At 53.8% G+C, this 16,746-nt stretch overlaps 1 protein-coding gene and 1 long non-coding RNA gene across 2 annotated transcripts; both read left to right on the forward strand.

Moving 5' to 3' along the window:
* Positions 1-908: 908 nt before the first annotated feature.
* Positions 909-7,772, forward strand: RAD51 (RAD51 recombinase). The gene is made up of 10 exons (XM_063158431.1): positions 909-948; positions 1,798-1,908; positions 2,355-2,492; positions 2,934-3,051; positions 3,597-3,688; positions 4,364-4,458; positions 5,304-5,417; positions 5,742-5,871; positions 6,408-6,529; positions 6,788-7,772. The coding sequence occupies exons 2-10, from the start codon at positions 1,822-1,824 to the stop codon at positions 6,909-6,911; spliced, it is 1,020 nt and encodes a 339-aa protein (XP_063014501.1). The 5' UTR covers positions 909-948; positions 1,798-1,821; the 3' UTR covers positions 6,912-7,772.
* A 3,021-nt stretch (positions 7,773-10,793) lies between these two features.
* On the forward strand, positions 10,794-15,874 carry LOC134419342 (uncharacterized). The gene is made up of 3 exons (XR_010028018.1): positions 10,794-11,335; positions 14,564-14,676; positions 15,261-15,874. It is a non-coding gene; the product is annotated as an uncharacterized LOC134419342 (long non-coding RNA).
* Positions 15,875-16,746: the final 872 nt, after the last annotated feature.

Raw genomic sequence — 16,746 nt, forward strand, 5'->3', positions numbered from 1 at the left:
GCATTTCTCTGGGAGCATTATCCACCTCTTTTTTTTTTTTTTTTTTTTTTTTTTTTTTTTTTTTTTTTTTGGCTGGTTTTCTTTTCTTTCAGTGGATTTACACACTGAAGCATCAATAACTAAAGACTCGAGTGAGTTTTTGGCGGAGTTTATTATATTGCTCCAAATATTAAATCAAAGCAGCAGCTAAAGCCACACATTTGTAGTAAGAAAGGGAGCTTGGACAGAAATTATTCCATTATCCAGCTTTAAAAAATCATGGAAAACTTCACTTCCATGCACCAGGAATCAGTGACTCCACTCTGTGCAAGGCCTCAAGGCACCAGGATTCCATCAAAGTCAAGGGATGGAGCTTCCAGTGCGGAACTGCAACCTCTGCTCCAGATGTGTCTGCATCTCCAGCTGCTTGTTCTTGGGTTCTGAGGAATTGTCACTGCTCAGGAATTGCGTGGGCTGCTGGATTCATGGGGGCGCTGGGTTGTGCTTCAAAAGGGAAAAGAAAAGAGAAAGTAAGAGAAAATAATGGCAAGGAGAGAGAAGCAAAAGGGAAAGTGCAAAAAAGGAAAAGGGGGGAAAGAGAAGAAAAAGCGGGGCGGGGGGGGGGGGAAGAGAAAAAGAAAGCGGGAAAAGAAGGGCAAAAAGAAAAATGGTCAAAGGAAACAAAAGGGAAGACAAGAAAGAGAGCGGAGGGAAAGGGGATTAGAAAGAAAGGGCGCGGTGCCCCGGGGCTGCTGGTCCCGGTCCCGGTCCCGATCCCGGTCCCGATCCCGATCCCGGTCCCGATCCCGGTCCCGATCCCGATCCCGGTCCCGATCCCGGTCCCGATCCCGATCCCGGTCCCGGTCCCGCGCTCCCCTTTAAGGCGCTGCCGGGGGCGGGGCGGCGCCTGCGCGGGGCGGTCACGTGAGGCGGCGGCGGGAGCGCCCGAACGGCCGAAGCGGGGCCGCGGTGAGGGACGGGAACGGGCCCGGGAATGGGGATGGGAACGGGCACGGGGTGCGATGGGATGGGCTGAGCTGAGGCGGGCGGACAGGCCCGGGGCAGCCGGACCCCCGGCGCCTGCCCGGTGCGGGAGCCTGAGGGCGTTGGCGGCGGGGCTGGGCAGGCCGTCAGCTGTGGGCAGCCATGGGGGGCGGCAAACAAAGGGCTGGGGCTGAGCACGGTGAGGGGACGCGGCCTGGGGGGTCCGGGCAGCCCCACATCGCCGGCGGGCGGCGCCTGGGAGGTGCTGCTGGCCGGGCCCCGGTAAAGTTGGGATCGTGGAATGCCGGAATGGCCCTGAATTCCACCCTCTGCCATGGACAGCGACACCTTCCGCTGTCCCAGGTTGCTCCAAGCCCCGTCCAGCCTGGCCTTGGTCACTTCCAGGAACAGCCACCGCTTTTCTGTGCCAAAGCCTCAGCGCCCTCGCAGGGAAGAATTTCTTCCCGGTTTTCAATGTAAATTTCCCCTCTGTCAGTTTGAATCCATTCCCGCTTGTCCTGTCATTATTAGATTCAAATTGTGTGTTATATCCCAGGTGTGTGAATTCCCTTGTATCCTTCAGTTTCCCATGACTGCTCCTGCCTGCCATCCTGCTCGGCAATCCCAGGCGTGCTGCAGATCCTCTGCAGGGTCTTCCAGCCCTTTCCAAGGTGTTTGTGGCAGCCCCGAGGGCAAGCTCTGGGGCACAGCCCAGCCCCAACATCAGGGGCCAGTTCAGAGGGCTTTTCCAGCTTTAAGAACTCCATGATTCTGATTTATGTGACCACATAACTTACTGCTAAGAGGAGAACTGACAAGTCTGGTTCCTTCCAGGGCCTGTCCTGGTCCCTTGCTGCCATGGCCATGCAGATGCAGCTGGAGACCAGCGCAGACACCTCGGCAGAGGAGGAGAGCTTTGGGCCACAGCTCATATCCAGGTTGGAGGTAGGTGAGGAGTTACCTCTGGAGGAAATTTTGGCACAGTTTCTCTTTGCATCTTTCCATAGATGCACTCACTGCTCTTTTTCCTAGAACGGAATCCTGTGATGGTTTGGGTTGGAAGGAGCCTTAAAAGCTCATTCCATTCCATCCCATCCCCTGCCATGGGCAGGGACACTTTTCACTACCCCAGGCTGCTCCCAGCCCCATCCATCCTGGACTTGAGCACTTCCAGGCTCTCCACCAGGGCCTCACCACCTCACCAAGGAAGAATTCCTTACTAATACCCAACCTGAATCTTTTTTCTTTAAAAGCAAGGTGAAGCTGAAAACTTTGTTACTAAATTCTTACTTGTGTTCTGTTAAAAAAATCCAACCAAACAAAAACTCAGAAATACCCAAAAATACCAACAGGTGTAATTTTTCCTCTCTCCCTCCCTCTCTCTTTCCCAGCAATGTGGCATAAATGCCAATGATGTGAAGAAGCTGGAAGAAGCTGGGTTTCACACAGTGGAGGCCGTGGCTTATGCTCCAAAGAAGGAGCTGCTGAACATTAAAGGCATCAGTGAAGCCAAAGCCGACAAAATCTTGGTAAGGATGCCCTGGAACCTTAACCAAAGATATTCCACAGGTTTATTTCTGCTGGCTGAAAGTGTTGTGGTGAATTTGGAAGGTGTCCAAAGGGCAGTAAGGGGTGATTAGAGATGTGACATGACTTGTGATGGAAAAAGGCAAAACGCACCAGGACCGGACTGAACTGAGCAAGGTGGGGACAAGGGGAGGATATTTCCATAAAACACACAAAAGGGATGTTGGAGATTTTCTTGGAGCAGAATTTCAGTTCTGTTCAGAGGTACCAACTAGTGCAAGGTCTATGAAATGTGCATGGAATGATACAGGCACCTCTCCACAAGGCAGAAAACATTAATTAATGATACAGGCACCTCTCCACAAGGCAGAAAATATTAATTACTGGGGGATTAACAAATGGCTTTAACTCCTCTGGCAATGCTCAACTGGGTTTTCCCTCAGGCTGAGGCAGCCAAACTGGTTCCCATGGGCTTCACCACGGCCACAGAATTCCACCAGCGGCGGTCGGAGATCATCCAGATCACCACTGGCTCCAAAGAGCTGGATAAGCTGCTCCAAGGTCAGCATTTTATTATTTCTCTTCCCTGCTTAACCTCACTTATTGGGATGGGGTTTTCCCATGAACCATGTAAGGCAAGTCCTGGTTGGATGAAAAACCTCTAGGATTGCTCATGAATAATTACTTTTGTTTTAGAAGCTGCAGAAATAGCTTTTAGTCCTTTTAAGTCATGATGCAAGATCCAGAGCTGTCCATTTTTGGATGTTTCTGGTTTATTTAAGTCCATGATGCATTTAGGGAAAACAAAACCAGGCATCACCATCTCCCCATTCCTCTGGTAATCTGAAAATGAGAACAAGTAATTTCAGCTCTTCAGCATTTTCAAAAGCACCCATGAACTTCTTAACCACAGCATGAACAAACCTCACGATGACAAGCAATTTTCCCTCTTAGCTGTGAAACTTTCAGCCAGATTCAGTGTTTAACTGAGTCTCTGTAAATGTAATATTTTAAGTGTGAGATAGATCCATAGATAAATAGATCATACATGTGGCATGTGACCTTTTGATTTGTAGTAATAATTATTGTTGTTATTTTCCCTTCAGGAGGAATAGAAACAGGGTCCATAACAGAATTATTCGGGGAGTTCCGTACTGGGAAGACGCAGCTGTGTCACACCCTGGCTGTCACCTGTCAGGTGGGGGGTTCACCTCATTACAATCCAGTATTCAGACCCCACAGCCTTGGGATATTTGCTAATGTGGGCACTTCCTTTGACTTTCAAAGTGTTTATGGCTGTCTGAGGTTTCTGTTCCCTAAAATATTAGAGGCTTGGACTTAATTTGATCATTGAGTTGACTCCCTGAACTTCCCATCTCAAAGCTGAGCACCTGTCATCTTGTGTAGAGTCATGGAATGCTGGAATGGTTTGGGTGGGGAGGGACCTTAAAGCCCATCCAGCTCCTTTGGCAGGGACACCTTCCACTATTCCAGCTTGCTCCAAGCCCCATCCAGCCTGGCCTTGGACACTTCCAGGGATCCAGGGGCAGCCACAGCTTCTCTGGGCAACCTGTGCCAGGGCCTCAGCACCCTCTCAGGGAAGAATTTCTTCCCAATATCTCATTTATCCCTGCCCTGTGTTAGTGTGAAGGCATTCCCCCTTGTGCTGGCACTCCAGGGTGACAGGGACTACAAAAGGAAGGTGTCAGCAGCGATGGGGATCAGGGATCTTTCACTTTTCCCAGCTAAATGGGACTTTAACCACAATAACTTGGGATGTTGTTTGTTGTATGAGCTCAGTGAGGGCATGTGGCAGTATCTGCTGTATTTATGGATGCTTTATTCCCTGTTCCTTCCTTTCCTTCTCCTTTAGCTCCCCATAGACCGCGGTGGCGGTGAGGGCAAGGCCATGTACATCGACACGGAGGGGACCTTCCGTCCAGAGCGGCTCCTGGCTGTGGCTGAAAGGTCAGTGAGTGGGAGATAGCAATAGATGGACTCACAACTCAGCTGGAAAATGTTTTCCACAGGTCCTGGAGGTTGATTTGGCAGGTGTTCCCTTTGGAAAGCTCTAGTGTTGCCATTCCTCTCCTGTCCGCGCCGGTCGCTCCCCAGAGCTCTCGTGTCATTGTCCCTTGGCATGAGGTGGTTTCCCTGTCTTTTGCTACTGGAAGGGACTGGGAGCTTCCCAAGCAGCTGGGGACAGGACTGGCTGGATCCTGTTTGCTCTTTCTGAAGGGAATTTGATTTAATCCTGCTGGCTCCTCCCGCAGCAAGGACTGCTCCCATGTTCCTTGTCACCAGGGAATATTTAGCAGCCAAACAAAGGGGAGGAAGTGAAATGATGTTTGCAGTAGGCACAGGTGTGTGTCTGTGCTGGCCATGTCCAGAGTGTCCTTGGAATCAGGGAATTGTTCAGGTTGGAGGAGCCCTGGGAGATCCCTGTGCACAACCATTCCCTGGTGCTTCGAAGGCCACCACATGTCCCCAAGTGCCACATCCTCATGGCTTTAGATCCCTCCAGGGATGGAGCCTCCACTGTCAGGGCTGGACAGCCTTTCCTCTAAGAGACTTCCCAATATCCAGCCTAAACCTCCCCTGGTATCACATGAAGCCATTTCCTCTTATCCATTTCATGTGGTTCCAATCATTCCATTCTCTTTTCATCACCACAGGTTGCATTTTTTCCATCTGCTTTTATCTCTGCCAGGGATGTGAGTTTTTCTTCCAGTCTTTTGGCAAAGTTCCTATCCAACTGCTATGGATGAAGTTGTCACTCAAGGTTCATCCCTTTATTTTCCCTGGTTTTGCAGGTATGGCCTGTCTGGCAGCGATGTTCTGGACAACGTGGCCTATGCTCGGGGCTTTAACACCGACCACCAGACCCAGCTGCTGTACCAGGCCTCGGCCATGATGGCTGAGTCACGGTAATTCCTCTGATTTCAGGGATTTTGCTCCCACTTGGGATTAGCCTTTGATTCTCCAGGGAGCCAGCTTGCTCCATGGGCAGTCAGCTGTCAGCAGCACATCTTGCTGCTGGAATTCTGGGTGCCAGCAGCTGCCTCCAGCTGATGTGGCTGCACAAACACAGGGAATTCAGGGATCCTCAGTGCCAGCCTGAGGGAGCAAGTTGGAAGCTCAGTTTAGAGCTGTGGTTAGAAACAGTGCTGATGATTTCCACGCTGGCAGGAGAGCTGTGCAGGCAGCTTGGCATTGGAAGCAGGACTCAGAGCCCTGCCTGCCCTTTGCAGGTACGCGCTGCTGATCGTGGACAGCGCCACGGCCCTGTACCGCACGGACTACTCGGGAAGGGGCGAGCTCTCCGCCAGGCAGATGCACCTGGCCAGGTTCCTGCGGATGCTGCTGCGCCTGGCCGACGAGGTGAGCGTCCCCTGGGCTTCATGGCCTGGGCTGGTGCTGGCCAAACCAACACCAGGCACCCACAAGAGCTGCTCACTCACCCTCCTCTACAGCTGGACAGAGGACAGAAAATGTAATGAAGGGTTTGTGAGTTAAGGTAAGGACTGGGAAAAAACACTCTTCAATTAGCAGCATGGGAAAAACAGGCTCACCTTAGGGATTTGAAGTGACATCATTACTAACAAAATCAGAGTAAGGTAATGAGAAGTAAAATAAGCTCTTAAAAAAACAGCTTACCCCCACTTCTCCCTCCTTCCCAGCTTTACCTCCTATGCCAGTGAGATGGGAATGGGGGATTTGGTCAGTTCATCCACCCAAGGCTTCTCCCACTGCTGAGGGAGGAAAGGTCCCAAGGGCTTTATCTCCATCTCTGTTCCCATTGGTTTGGAGAGGCTGGATCCCACAGTTATGGACACCAGGAGTGCCCCTGTGTCCTTTTCCCTGCTTTTCTGTTCTGATTGTGGGAAATAATTGGGTTTGGGTTGTTTCTCCTGCAGTTTGGCGTGGCCGTTGTCATCACGAACCAGGTGGTGGCACAGGTAGACGGAGCTGCCATGTTCGCTGCAGATCCCAAAAAGCCCATCGGAGGCAATATCATTGCTCATGCTTCCACCACCAGGTGAGACAAGAGATGGTCATATCCCACAAGCCTGGGCTGGGAATATTTTTTGGAATTGGCCAAGTGGCTTTTACTTCTGGGGTTTGCAGTCTGTCCATGGCAGGCCCAGCCTGTGCTTCAGCTCAGCGCCACTCTGGGCCTTCAGTCCACGAGGAAATTAACATCTCAGGCAGTTCCTACAGCTCTGTTTACTCCTTTCTGGATTAGTATGATTTTCTGGGAGTCCATCCTGACCTGTTTCCTTCCCCCTCCTGTCAGGCTGTACCTGCGGAAAGGCCGAGGTGAGACCAGGATCTGTAAAATCTACGACTCTCCGTGTCTTCCCGAGGCCGAAGCCATGTTTGCTATCAATGCCGACGGAGTGGGAGATGCTAAAGACTGAAAACTCCTTTTCTTGCCCTGAATCCCAAGACTCTGTGTCTGTAAGAGGCTCCTTTCCTGGTGGCACCTTAGGGATACTTCCCAAGGCAGTGGGCAGAGGAAGCTGTGCCGTGTCAGCCTGGGAAGCATCGGGACACGCCGAGCTCAGCCGCGGCTGTTGGGAAGAGATTCCCTTGGCTGCTGGCACAGGTTAGGGCCATGTGCTTCCTCAGCAACATTCCCAGAGCACCATACCCTGCGTGTTTCCCTGGATCCCACCATGGTGCAGCAGAATCTTGGTGGCCACAGTTGGGAACTCGGTGAATTGGAGCAAAGCTGAAGGGTTTGTCCACTAAGAGAAGCGGTGAATTATAAACCAACGCAGAGTGATATTCCACACCAGGGATTTGGGATTGGTGATGGTCCCAATCCATCATCTTTCTGTTCATTTTCTTTTGGATGCTGCAGCCTGCTGGGCTGGGGGAGCTGTTCCTTTGCATTTAATTTTCTGTATTCTGTAAATTCTCTGTGGAAATCTGCTTTTAATAAAAAGGCTCTTGATGATGTCCCAGATTCCTGGGATTCACAGGTGTGTGTTCAGACCAAGGAATGTTCTGGCTGGCAGAAGCTGCACCAATCTCCCAGGAATCTCAGTCTGGGTTTGTCTTTGCTCCCAGTTCTCCTCAGTTTGGGGTGCAGTGCAGCCCTGCCCTGTGGATCTCCCAGAAGAGTTTTGGGGTTAAAAAGGTTCTTTCCTATTCTGCAGTTTTTCTCTAGAACTTGATTAAAAAGAATAATGTGATCTTGATGTGATCTTAATTGGTTCATTTGCATTGATTAATTAAAGCTGATCATTGAGAAGGGGCTTGAGCAGCCCTTGGTTGGAGCTGGCAGTTCTTTATTGTCTCTTCATTCTTTGCATTTATTTTAATTATTTCTTAAGCAATTACTGCAGTTAAGTTACACAGTGAGGAGAACAGCATTGCTGCCCGGCTGGATTGGGAAATCCAAGTGCAATTCCTTGGTGAGATTGAGGGGATGGGGAGCTGAGCCTCAGGCTGGGTTTTGGCAGCAGGAACTGCCTGAGGAGAGGGGAGATCCCCCAAAACTGGTGAAAGCCAAATCTGCTGGGTTTGGGTGCTCCCACCCCAAAAAAGGATCCTGGTTAAAGGGACTTGAGGAAGCAGCGGGATGTGCTGGGAGGGCTGTGCTGGAACCCCCAATTCCTGGCCAGGAACGCTGGGCAGTGCCAGGTTCACAGGGACATTATGGAGGGGCTGTGCTGGGATCCCCAAATTCCAGCCAGGAACGCTGGGCAGCGCCAGGTTCACAGGGACATTATGGAGGGGCTGTGCCCAAATTCCAGCCAGGAACGCTGGGCAGTGCCAGGTTCACAGGGACAATATGGAGGGGCTGTGCTGGGATCCCCAAATTCCAGCCAGGAACGCTGGGCAGTGCCAGGTTCACAGGGACACTACGGAGGGGCTGTGCTGGGATCCCCAAATTCCAGCCAGGGATGCTAGGCAGTGCCAGACCTTTGGGACACTGCCTGATCCAGAGACATTTCCCACTGTGCTCTCTCGTGCTCAGCACCTGGCATTCCATTGGAGTCTCACAGGCTGGAAATGCCATGCGAACACTGGAATCGCAGCCGATCACACAGAAGCCAGTCCGGGAGAGGAAATGAGCTCTTCCACAGATGGATTTTTCTCCTCCGGACGGGGCTCGGGGAGGGGGGGGGGCGGAAAGCAGAGGGTGTCACGTCACCCTGCAGCGTGAACACACATAGCACATAGAGATCACCGGACAAACGGCCCCTCCCCTTCTGCGCCCCTCCCCCCGGGCCCCGGTCCGCAGGAGGGGGTCCCTGGGAGGGGGCCGGGCCGAGCCCCGACCGGAGGAGGGGTCGCGAGGGAGGGGGCGGGGCCTGGAGGGGGAGTGCCCGCTCCACCCCGCCCCCTGCCTCGGAGGGGGCCCGCCCCGCCCCCACCCCAACCCCCCTCCCCCCCGGGACCCCCTCCTGAGGAGGGGGCCCTGCCTAACACCCCCCCAACCGCCCCCCCGGGGCCCACCCGTGTGATGTAGGGACAGCCGGAGCCCCGGCGCTGTCGGGCCGTGCTTTGCACTGCAATGGGGGGTCCCGCCGAGCGGGTCCGGCCCCGTGTGGGGGCTCCAGGGACAGCGGGGGCGCCGCTCCGGCCCTCGGGGCTTTATTGTGCGGCGCCCCGAGCCCCGCGGCTGCGGGGGAAAGAAGGAGAGGGGACAGAGGACGGGAACAGAGGGGCTGGTCGGGGTGGGTCAAGGATGGAGGGCAGGTGGGAGCAGGGAGGGGAGCAGGGAGGGGTGGCGGGGGCAGGACGGGCGGAGAATGGAGGACCAGGATGGAACACAGGTGGGGGGGGGTCAAGGTGAAGAGGGGAAAAGGAGGAAAAAACAGGGGGAGGTGGAGGAGGATGAAGGAAGGAGAGGGAGGATTGAGGGTAGATGAGGAGGAATTGGGGGGAAGGGAAGGAGGATGAGGGGGCAGGTGGGAGCCGGGCTAGGGAGGGAAGGAAGCGTGGAGGAAGGAGGGGTAGGGCAGGGTTGGGGTGTGCAGGGGGATAGGAAGGGTAGGGGGGACCGGCCCGGGAGGGAGCGGTTTGGGGGGGAGGGAGGGGAGGGTTAGGGGGGAGAGGGAGGGGGGGGGGAGGGGGTGGGGGAGGGGAGGAAGGGCGGGAGAGAGGGGAGGTATTGAGAAAAAGAAAAAGAAGCAAAAATAAGCATAAAAGAAAAAAAAAACAAATAAAACGATATGGAGTCCGCGCAGACGCAACCTTCCCCTCCGAGCGTCGAGGGGGCAAATGGCGCCAGCGGCCATTCCCGGCGTTTAAATCCTCTCGGCCCCGCCCCGCGCAGCCGCGCTGGGGCCCCGCGCACCTGAGCCGGCCCCGCCCCTCACACCTGAGCCGGCCCCGCCCCGCCCGCGCCCGTAAATCCCGGCGGATCCGCGCCCGCTCCGCTTTGTGCGGTGGATGCTCATCCCGGGATGCGGCGGGGCCGTCACTGGAGCGCTGTGCGGAGCCCCAGACCGGGGGCTGCTCCCGGTGCTGCGCGGGGCTCGAGGCGCTGAGGGGCTCGAGGGGCCGGGAACGGGACCTGGGCTTGGGGATTCGGGTCCGGTGTCTGCTGGGGGTCCCGGGTAGAGTGGGCTACGTTCCTAGAGTCGCAAGACCGGGGTGGGATTTGGGTAGGGATTGAGACAAGCATCGCCACGGGAAGGAGGAGCCGCTCCAGAATAGTCGCTGGGGCTAAGCCCAGCACTGCTGCTCTGGCTGTGGCCGAAGAGGGGCTGGAGCTCTGCCGGTACTTCGAGCGGTCCTGCTGCTGCCGTGGGGAGCCGGGGCTGTGCCGGTGCCGGGCCCAGCAGGAGGGCGGCGCATTCCCGGAGCAGGCGCTGGATCGCGGCTGGAATCGGGCGGGGCGCGGGGCCCGCCCGAGCCGGCCCCGGGACCCCTCAGGCCCCGCCCCTCCCTCAGCGCCGCCGCCCCGCGCGGCGCCCCCTGGCGGGCCCGGAGCGGCGCTGCGAGCGCGGCGGCCCCCGGGGCGCTCCCGGCCCGGCCCCCGCGGGGATGCGGAGCCCCCTCAGCCCCGGTACCCCCAAGGCCACCGTGCGCAGAGCGGGACCCGGACCCCCGTGCCCGCACCCCCGGGGCTCTTGCCCGCCGTGTCCCCGCGGAACGAGCGGGGCTGCATCGCCGTGGGCCGGAGGAGCCGCTCCGGGCCGGGCGCTGCTGCTCGTGCTCCGACTGTGCCCGGTGCGGGACGGGGCCCTGACCGGGCTCGGTTCCGCTCGGGCCGCTCACCCGACACCTGCCAGGTGAGATCTGATGCTCTCCCTCCTTTCCCCCACTTTCACTGTGGCTTGTGCTCTCCAGTGCAAAAACCTCTGGGTTTAAAAAGCCAGTAAAAACTGTTTATTATTTATTTCTAGAGTACAGGATATTCTTAGAAAGAGCCCCGAGGATCGTCAAGTCAAACGATGGTAGGGGACTGGCCCATGTGGGCATTAAACTCGGAATCCTGGCCTTCTCAGCACCCTGCTCCAAGCACCTGAGCCAATCTCAGGGTCACGAGAAAAGTCCTGCCTGGGATGGGAATGGCTGCTGCCAGCAAGGGAATTCCTGGGAAAATCAGCACATGTTTTGCTAATGCTGCTTTGCACACCAGCCTCTGGACTGGCTCTAGGGTAGAACTGGCTGGCATCTGACACAACAGCACAAAACTCTTCCCATAATCCTGATTTTCTGTCTTTTTCAGCATTTCCCTGTTGGCTGTAAAGGTGCTGATGCCGTGTTCCTTTCCAGGGAGAAACGAGCAAGGCCAGTCCTGAGGGCTCCCTTGCTCCCAGGCCGAAGCTCTCCTGCAGTGTCAGGGCTGGTCCCGCCTGCCGAGGGGCGTTTCCTGCAGGTGAGCGCTCACAGCCCCGAATCACGGCGGGGCTGAGCCCGGCGCTGCTTCTCAGGCCCGGCGCTGCCCGGAGCCCTCGGGCCCTGCTGCTCCCTGCCAGGAATGTCCCTCGGCGCTCCCTCCGTGTGTCCCGGCCGGCCGGGAACGCGGGGCGGGAGGAGGCCGAGCCCCGGGAGGGAACCGGCCCCTCCTGTCCTCGGTGCGGGCAGGGCAGGAGCTGCGCCTCAGTGTCCTGCCCGTGCGGGCAGCGTGCCAGGCACACCCGGGGCGGGCACTGGGATGCCCGGGCAGCGCTGGGATGGGCACGGACCAAGGGCTGCCCGCGGCTCCTGGGCCAGGGGCTGCTCTGAACGGGCCCCGGAGCTGCTGCAGCCCGGACAGAGCCCCCTGACACCCCAAAAACACCCCCAGGAACAGCTGCCATTGCCCGGGAGTGCTGCACGCTGGGTCTGCAGAGAGCCCAGACAGCAATTCCCGGTGCCACCTCCTGGAGCTCCCACACAGCCACCAGGGGTGTCCCAGCCACTCCAGTCCCTTCCCTTCCAGCCTGGGGACATCCTCCAGCAGCAGCCTTAAAGCCAAGGGAATTCCCCTCACAGAAATTCAGTCCCAAGCAAGGCCCTCGGAGGTGCCCTAAAACAAAAGGTTAGAGTTAGATGAAGTTTTGTTTGGACGAAGTTTGGAGTTTTTAGGGAGCCAGCTGGAACTACAGAACTGCTGGGAAGCTTGCACAGGTGGGTCACGCTGCAGGTGCCCTGAAGGCAGGGATGTGCATCCTTTCCTCAGGGAAAAGAACTCCCAGAGGCCACTCCTGCCCTGGGCTGCTGTAAAACATCAGCGGGAGCCCGAGCCCAGGGGTGGAGCCCATGGAATTCCAGGGAACTCTGTCAATGCCTCCGGGGACATGGGTGGGGCTGGGGGATGAATAAATAGCAAAGGGTGATAAATAGCAAATGCTATGGAATATCAACCTGTTCTTGTCCTGATCCCACTGAGCTTCCTTGGAGCCTCTGCTGGCTCCTGGCACAGCTGGTGTTTAATAGGCAGCTCTGTGTGGGAATATCCATGCTGCATGAGGATATCCATGGATATCCATGCTGCAGGAGGCACTGGGAGGTTATTCCAGCAGGGAATTCAGGGCTATAGCTCTAATTCATCTAAACAGCAAAGCTGAACCCCAAATCTGGGTTTCCCTGCCAGCCAAAGCCCCTGAGCAGCCAAACACATGGTATTCTCTAAATCCCAGCAACCAGCATTTCAAGTTTTCCCCCAAGGTCTTTCCTACATGTCTACTACTAGTTATCTCATTTTTACCTCAAAATACTAATTCTCCATCCTGTAAAAAATATCAATTTCTACACCCAAAATTTTCATTACCTGTCTACAAGTGATTACCTCAGTTTACCTCATGATGATCATTCTCTTCCCTGGGGAATAGGTCACATTCCCCACAAATATTCCCTGTCTGTCCCTTTCTGATTTCCTCACTTTTTACAAGAAAGCATTCTTTCTCTACTCTGGAAATTACCACAAGATTTACCCTAAAAATTTTCCCTACCTGTCCACTCCCTATTTCCTCATTTCCACCTCAATATTTTCATTCTTTACCCTACAGATGCTTTCAGTTTCCCCTCCCAATAATTTCCCTACCTGTCCATACCTGGTTACCTCAGTTTACCCCATCAAGTGCATCCTCTCTGCTACAGATCACCCCAGATTTTACCCCTGAAATTTCCCCTACCTCTCCACCACTGAGTGAGTACCTCATTTTTACCTCAAAATATTAATTTTCTACCATGCCAAATCCCTCAAATTTTACCCCCCAAATTTACCCACCTGTCCACAGCAATTTTACCTCAGGTTCTTCCTGCTCTTTCCAAAAGATAATCTCACATTTTACCCCCTCAATTTTCCCTACCTGCCCAGTACTGATTACCTCATTTTTACCTCGAAATATTAATTCTTTCACCCACATATTAGCTCACTTTTTATTACCAAAATGCCTATTTTGTCCCCTGTATACTAACAAGGTTTTAAAACCAAAACCACACAAGTTATGTCTGTCTTATCCCCAAATTCTGTCCCCTGCACATCACATCAGTTTTCCTCAAAAACATTTCTTCTTACATATTAGCTCAGGGTTTGCCCCCCAAATTCTCCCAAGCTGGTCCCCTCCTGCTGACTTCATTTCTACCTCAAGATGTTCATTCTCTGCCCTACAGATCTTCCCAAGTTTTACCCCCAAAATTTCCTTGCCTGCCCCCAGTGACTGCCTCAGTTTATGTCAGTGTTCACTCTCTCCCTTGAGATGACTCCAGTTTTATTTCCAAAATTTTCCTTACCTGTCCATAACTTATTACCTCATTTTTACCTGAAAATAGTAATTATCAACCTTTAGATTATTTCATTTTTCCTCTACCTGTCCATTACTGATTCCCTCATTTTCCTTTCACTATATTTTCTACCGTGTAGCTTGTCTCGTCATTTATCCCCTAATTCTCCATCTGTCTACTACTGATGATCTCACTTTTACCTCAAAATGTTCACTCTCTGCCCTAAAGATTATTTAATATTAATTTTGCCCCTCAAAATTTCTCCATCTGCCCACAATTGATTCCCTCACGTTAACTCAGCATGTTCATGCTCTCCCCGAGAAATTATCTCAGATTTAGCAGCTAAAACTTTCCCTGCATGCTCAGTACTCATCACCTCATTTTTCCCTCAAAGTGTTCATTCTCTGCTCTTGAGATTTTGTCAAGTTTTGTCTCCAAAATTTTCCTTACTTAAAAATGACTATGTCATTTTTACTCCAATACATTCACTCTGTCCCCTACAGATTGCATTGAGTTTTACCCCAAAAATTTTCCTTCCTGTACAATATTGATTAGCTCTTTTCTACTCTGAAATTTGCATTCTCTCCCCTAAACATCACCTCAGCTTTTCCCTCAGAAATGTCACCTTGCTCCCCTTGACATCCTCACGTTTTCCTACACAAACAGTTCTTGTGTCCCCTCTCAACTGTCCCAGGTTTTCAGCTAAAAATGTCACCTCTGTCCCCTCTGAGTTACCCCAGGTGTTCCCTGTTAGGAGCTGCAAGGAATTCGGGCAGGGCAAAGGACAGCAGGGAATTCTGTAAATTCAAAGCCAGAGAGAGATCTACCAGCAAAGGGGAAAGGTTTCAGAAAACATTTCTGCAATTACTAATTAATAATCATTTCCAATTCCCAGTGAGAAGAACATGAACTCACCACCATTAAGGCCTGGCAGTTCCCTGAATGAGAGCTCAGTGCACATCCACAGAGGCAATTCCAGCATCTGAAAGAAAAAGCAAGAAGAAAAAGGTGATTTCTTCTCTTTCAAAGTTATTTCAAGTTCTCAGACCCAAACCAACCTTTGCCCTTGATTCTGGTGACTCCTGAGCAGTGGGCAGAGGTCCTGTCACTCATGCTGATGGGAGTGATGCTTTCTGGGGAAATCAGCTGATTTCCAAAGTTCACTGCCTGCCCCATGCCTGATCTGCACAGGAGAAACCCTCTTGCATGAAGGGATTTGGCTCCATCCAATCCCCTCTGCCCAGGCTGTTCCATGGGGATGTTGCCAGGCTGGGGCAGCACAGGCAGATGCAGCTCTCAGCCCTCTCTGCTCCAAACACAGCTCTGGGCTCTTTGCAAACTCCTCTGCTGTGAGGTTTTCTCCAGGAGAACTCAAGGAATGGCTCACAGCAGGTGGAGATGAAATTATCACCCAGGGAAGGAAAGGGTAAATATTCCTGTAAGAGCCTTTGGGATCTGCTGGGCTGAACTGGGAAGGGGACATTCATTCCCTGCAGTGCCAGTGCACAGCAACCTCCCACACAAAGCACAGACTGCCAGGTGGGGTCTGAATGCACCACTTGCACAAACCTCACTGTTCTTCTTCCTTTCAGGCACTTCTGCAATCCAACCCTGAAGCTGAGCAGCCCGAAAGCTCTGGAGTCTGCTCTGGAACAAAAGGATCCTCCCAGGGGTGAGGCCCATTCCCAGCAAACCCTCCCAACAGGCCCAGAGGCACCACCGGAGCTCCTGTAGGGGCTGGGAAGGGCTGCCAGGAGGACACAGCCCCAGGGGTGGCAGTGGCAGTGACAGCAGCAAATGGCCACGGTGGGATGGCACAGCAGAGAGACCAAGGCCAGCAATGGCCACGGCAGCTGCAGGGTTAATTCTGCTCCCTGCGCTGCCCCAGCCCCGCAGGAAATGCCCGGGGGGGACAGAAACTCTCAGGGTGCACAAAATGCAGCACCTGTGCCCCTGATCCTGCCTGAGCTCAGCGTGGGGGGCCAACCCCCCCAGGGTCAGCCCTGCCCTGCCCTGGATCAGCCCCAGACACTGCCCCAGCTCCCAGCTGCTCCCGGGGCTGCCACCATGCCTGGCAAGGGGACAAAGGTGACAGAGCCCCTTTGGACAGGGCTCTCTCTGGGTCTCGGGCGTTGGGGACTGCAGGGACAGCCTGAAACCAGGGCAGATCCCTCTGGGTTTGTGACACTCTGGGGACAGCTGGGGACTCACCCCACACCACGGCAGAGCCAGGGACCCTCCAGTGCAGCTGGAGCCCATTGGGTTTGGCTGCTCAAACTCCAAAGCTCTGGGCAAAGATGGGATGAGTTAAGTGGTTTTTCCTGTCCTGAAAGAGAGGAGAAAATGGAAATTAGGTCCACTCTGGAAATCAAAGGCTCCTGGCTTTCCTACTTCTGTTCTGATTGCTCACTCCATAAAAAAATGAAAGGTGACACTGAATAAAAGTGCCCCTTGTCAACATTTTATTCCATAGTATTTTAATACATAAAAAAGATGCCCATTTTTTCTTATCACATTCTTTGCCTAATTTTAACAGAACATTTTCATTCCAGGCCCCACTTGTGAGTTCCTGAATCCTTTGCCATTGGACTTTGGACAAAGGAAGAGAAGGATCTGTTCCACACAGGTGTCATCCAGCAGGGAACAGCCCCTGTGCCAGCCCCAGCCTGGGCTGAGCACGCTGCCTCACTGCCCCATTCTGCATCCTGGCTCCACTCCAGTCTGAGTTTTCCCCCATTTTCCATGTCTAGAAACAGGAACTTGTCCTGGTCAGGGTGTAAGACCTTAAACTGCACATTGATCTGGGGGCTGTGACTGGATTCCAGCAGGGAATTCATGGTTCTACAAATGAAAACTTCCAGGGAGCAGCACTGAAAATTTGGGAGCTGCTGCTTCACCACACGGTGTCAGCAACAGAGAGAAAACACAAAATGTGTATCCAAAAACAGGGATAAAATGATTCCTCCTGCTTTCAGTGGGACCAGGGCTAATTCTGCCCTGGAGTGACAAAGAACTTCTCCCTCAGACCCCCAGAGACCCCTCAAAAAGCCAAAGTGCAGCAGGGAAGGAAGGAAAGGC

The sequence above is a fragment of the Melospiza melodia genome, chromosome 6 (assembly GCF_035770615.1).
Source record: "Melospiza melodia melodia isolate bMelMel2 chromosome 6, bMelMel2.pri, whole genome shotgun sequence".
Taxonomy (NCBI): domain Eukaryota; kingdom Metazoa; phylum Chordata; class Aves; order Passeriformes; family Passerellidae; genus Melospiza; species Melospiza melodia.

What these genes read in the sequence shown, in the direction of transcription:
- RAD51 (XM_063158431.1), top strand. Translation starts at nt 1,822, where the DNA reads ATGGCCATGCAGATGCAGCTGGAGACCAGCGCAGACACCTCGGCAGAG. An exon ending in GCTGGATAAGCTGCTCCAAG is followed by an intron (nt 3,052 to 3,596) that starts GTCAGCATTTTA and finishes TTTTCCCTTCAG; the next exon opens with GAGGAATAGAAACAGGGTCC. An exon ending in CCCTGGCTGTCACCTGTCAG is followed by an intron (nt 3,689 to 4,363) that starts GTGGGGGGTTCA and finishes CTTCTCCTTTAG; the next exon opens with CTCCCCATAGACCGCGGTGG.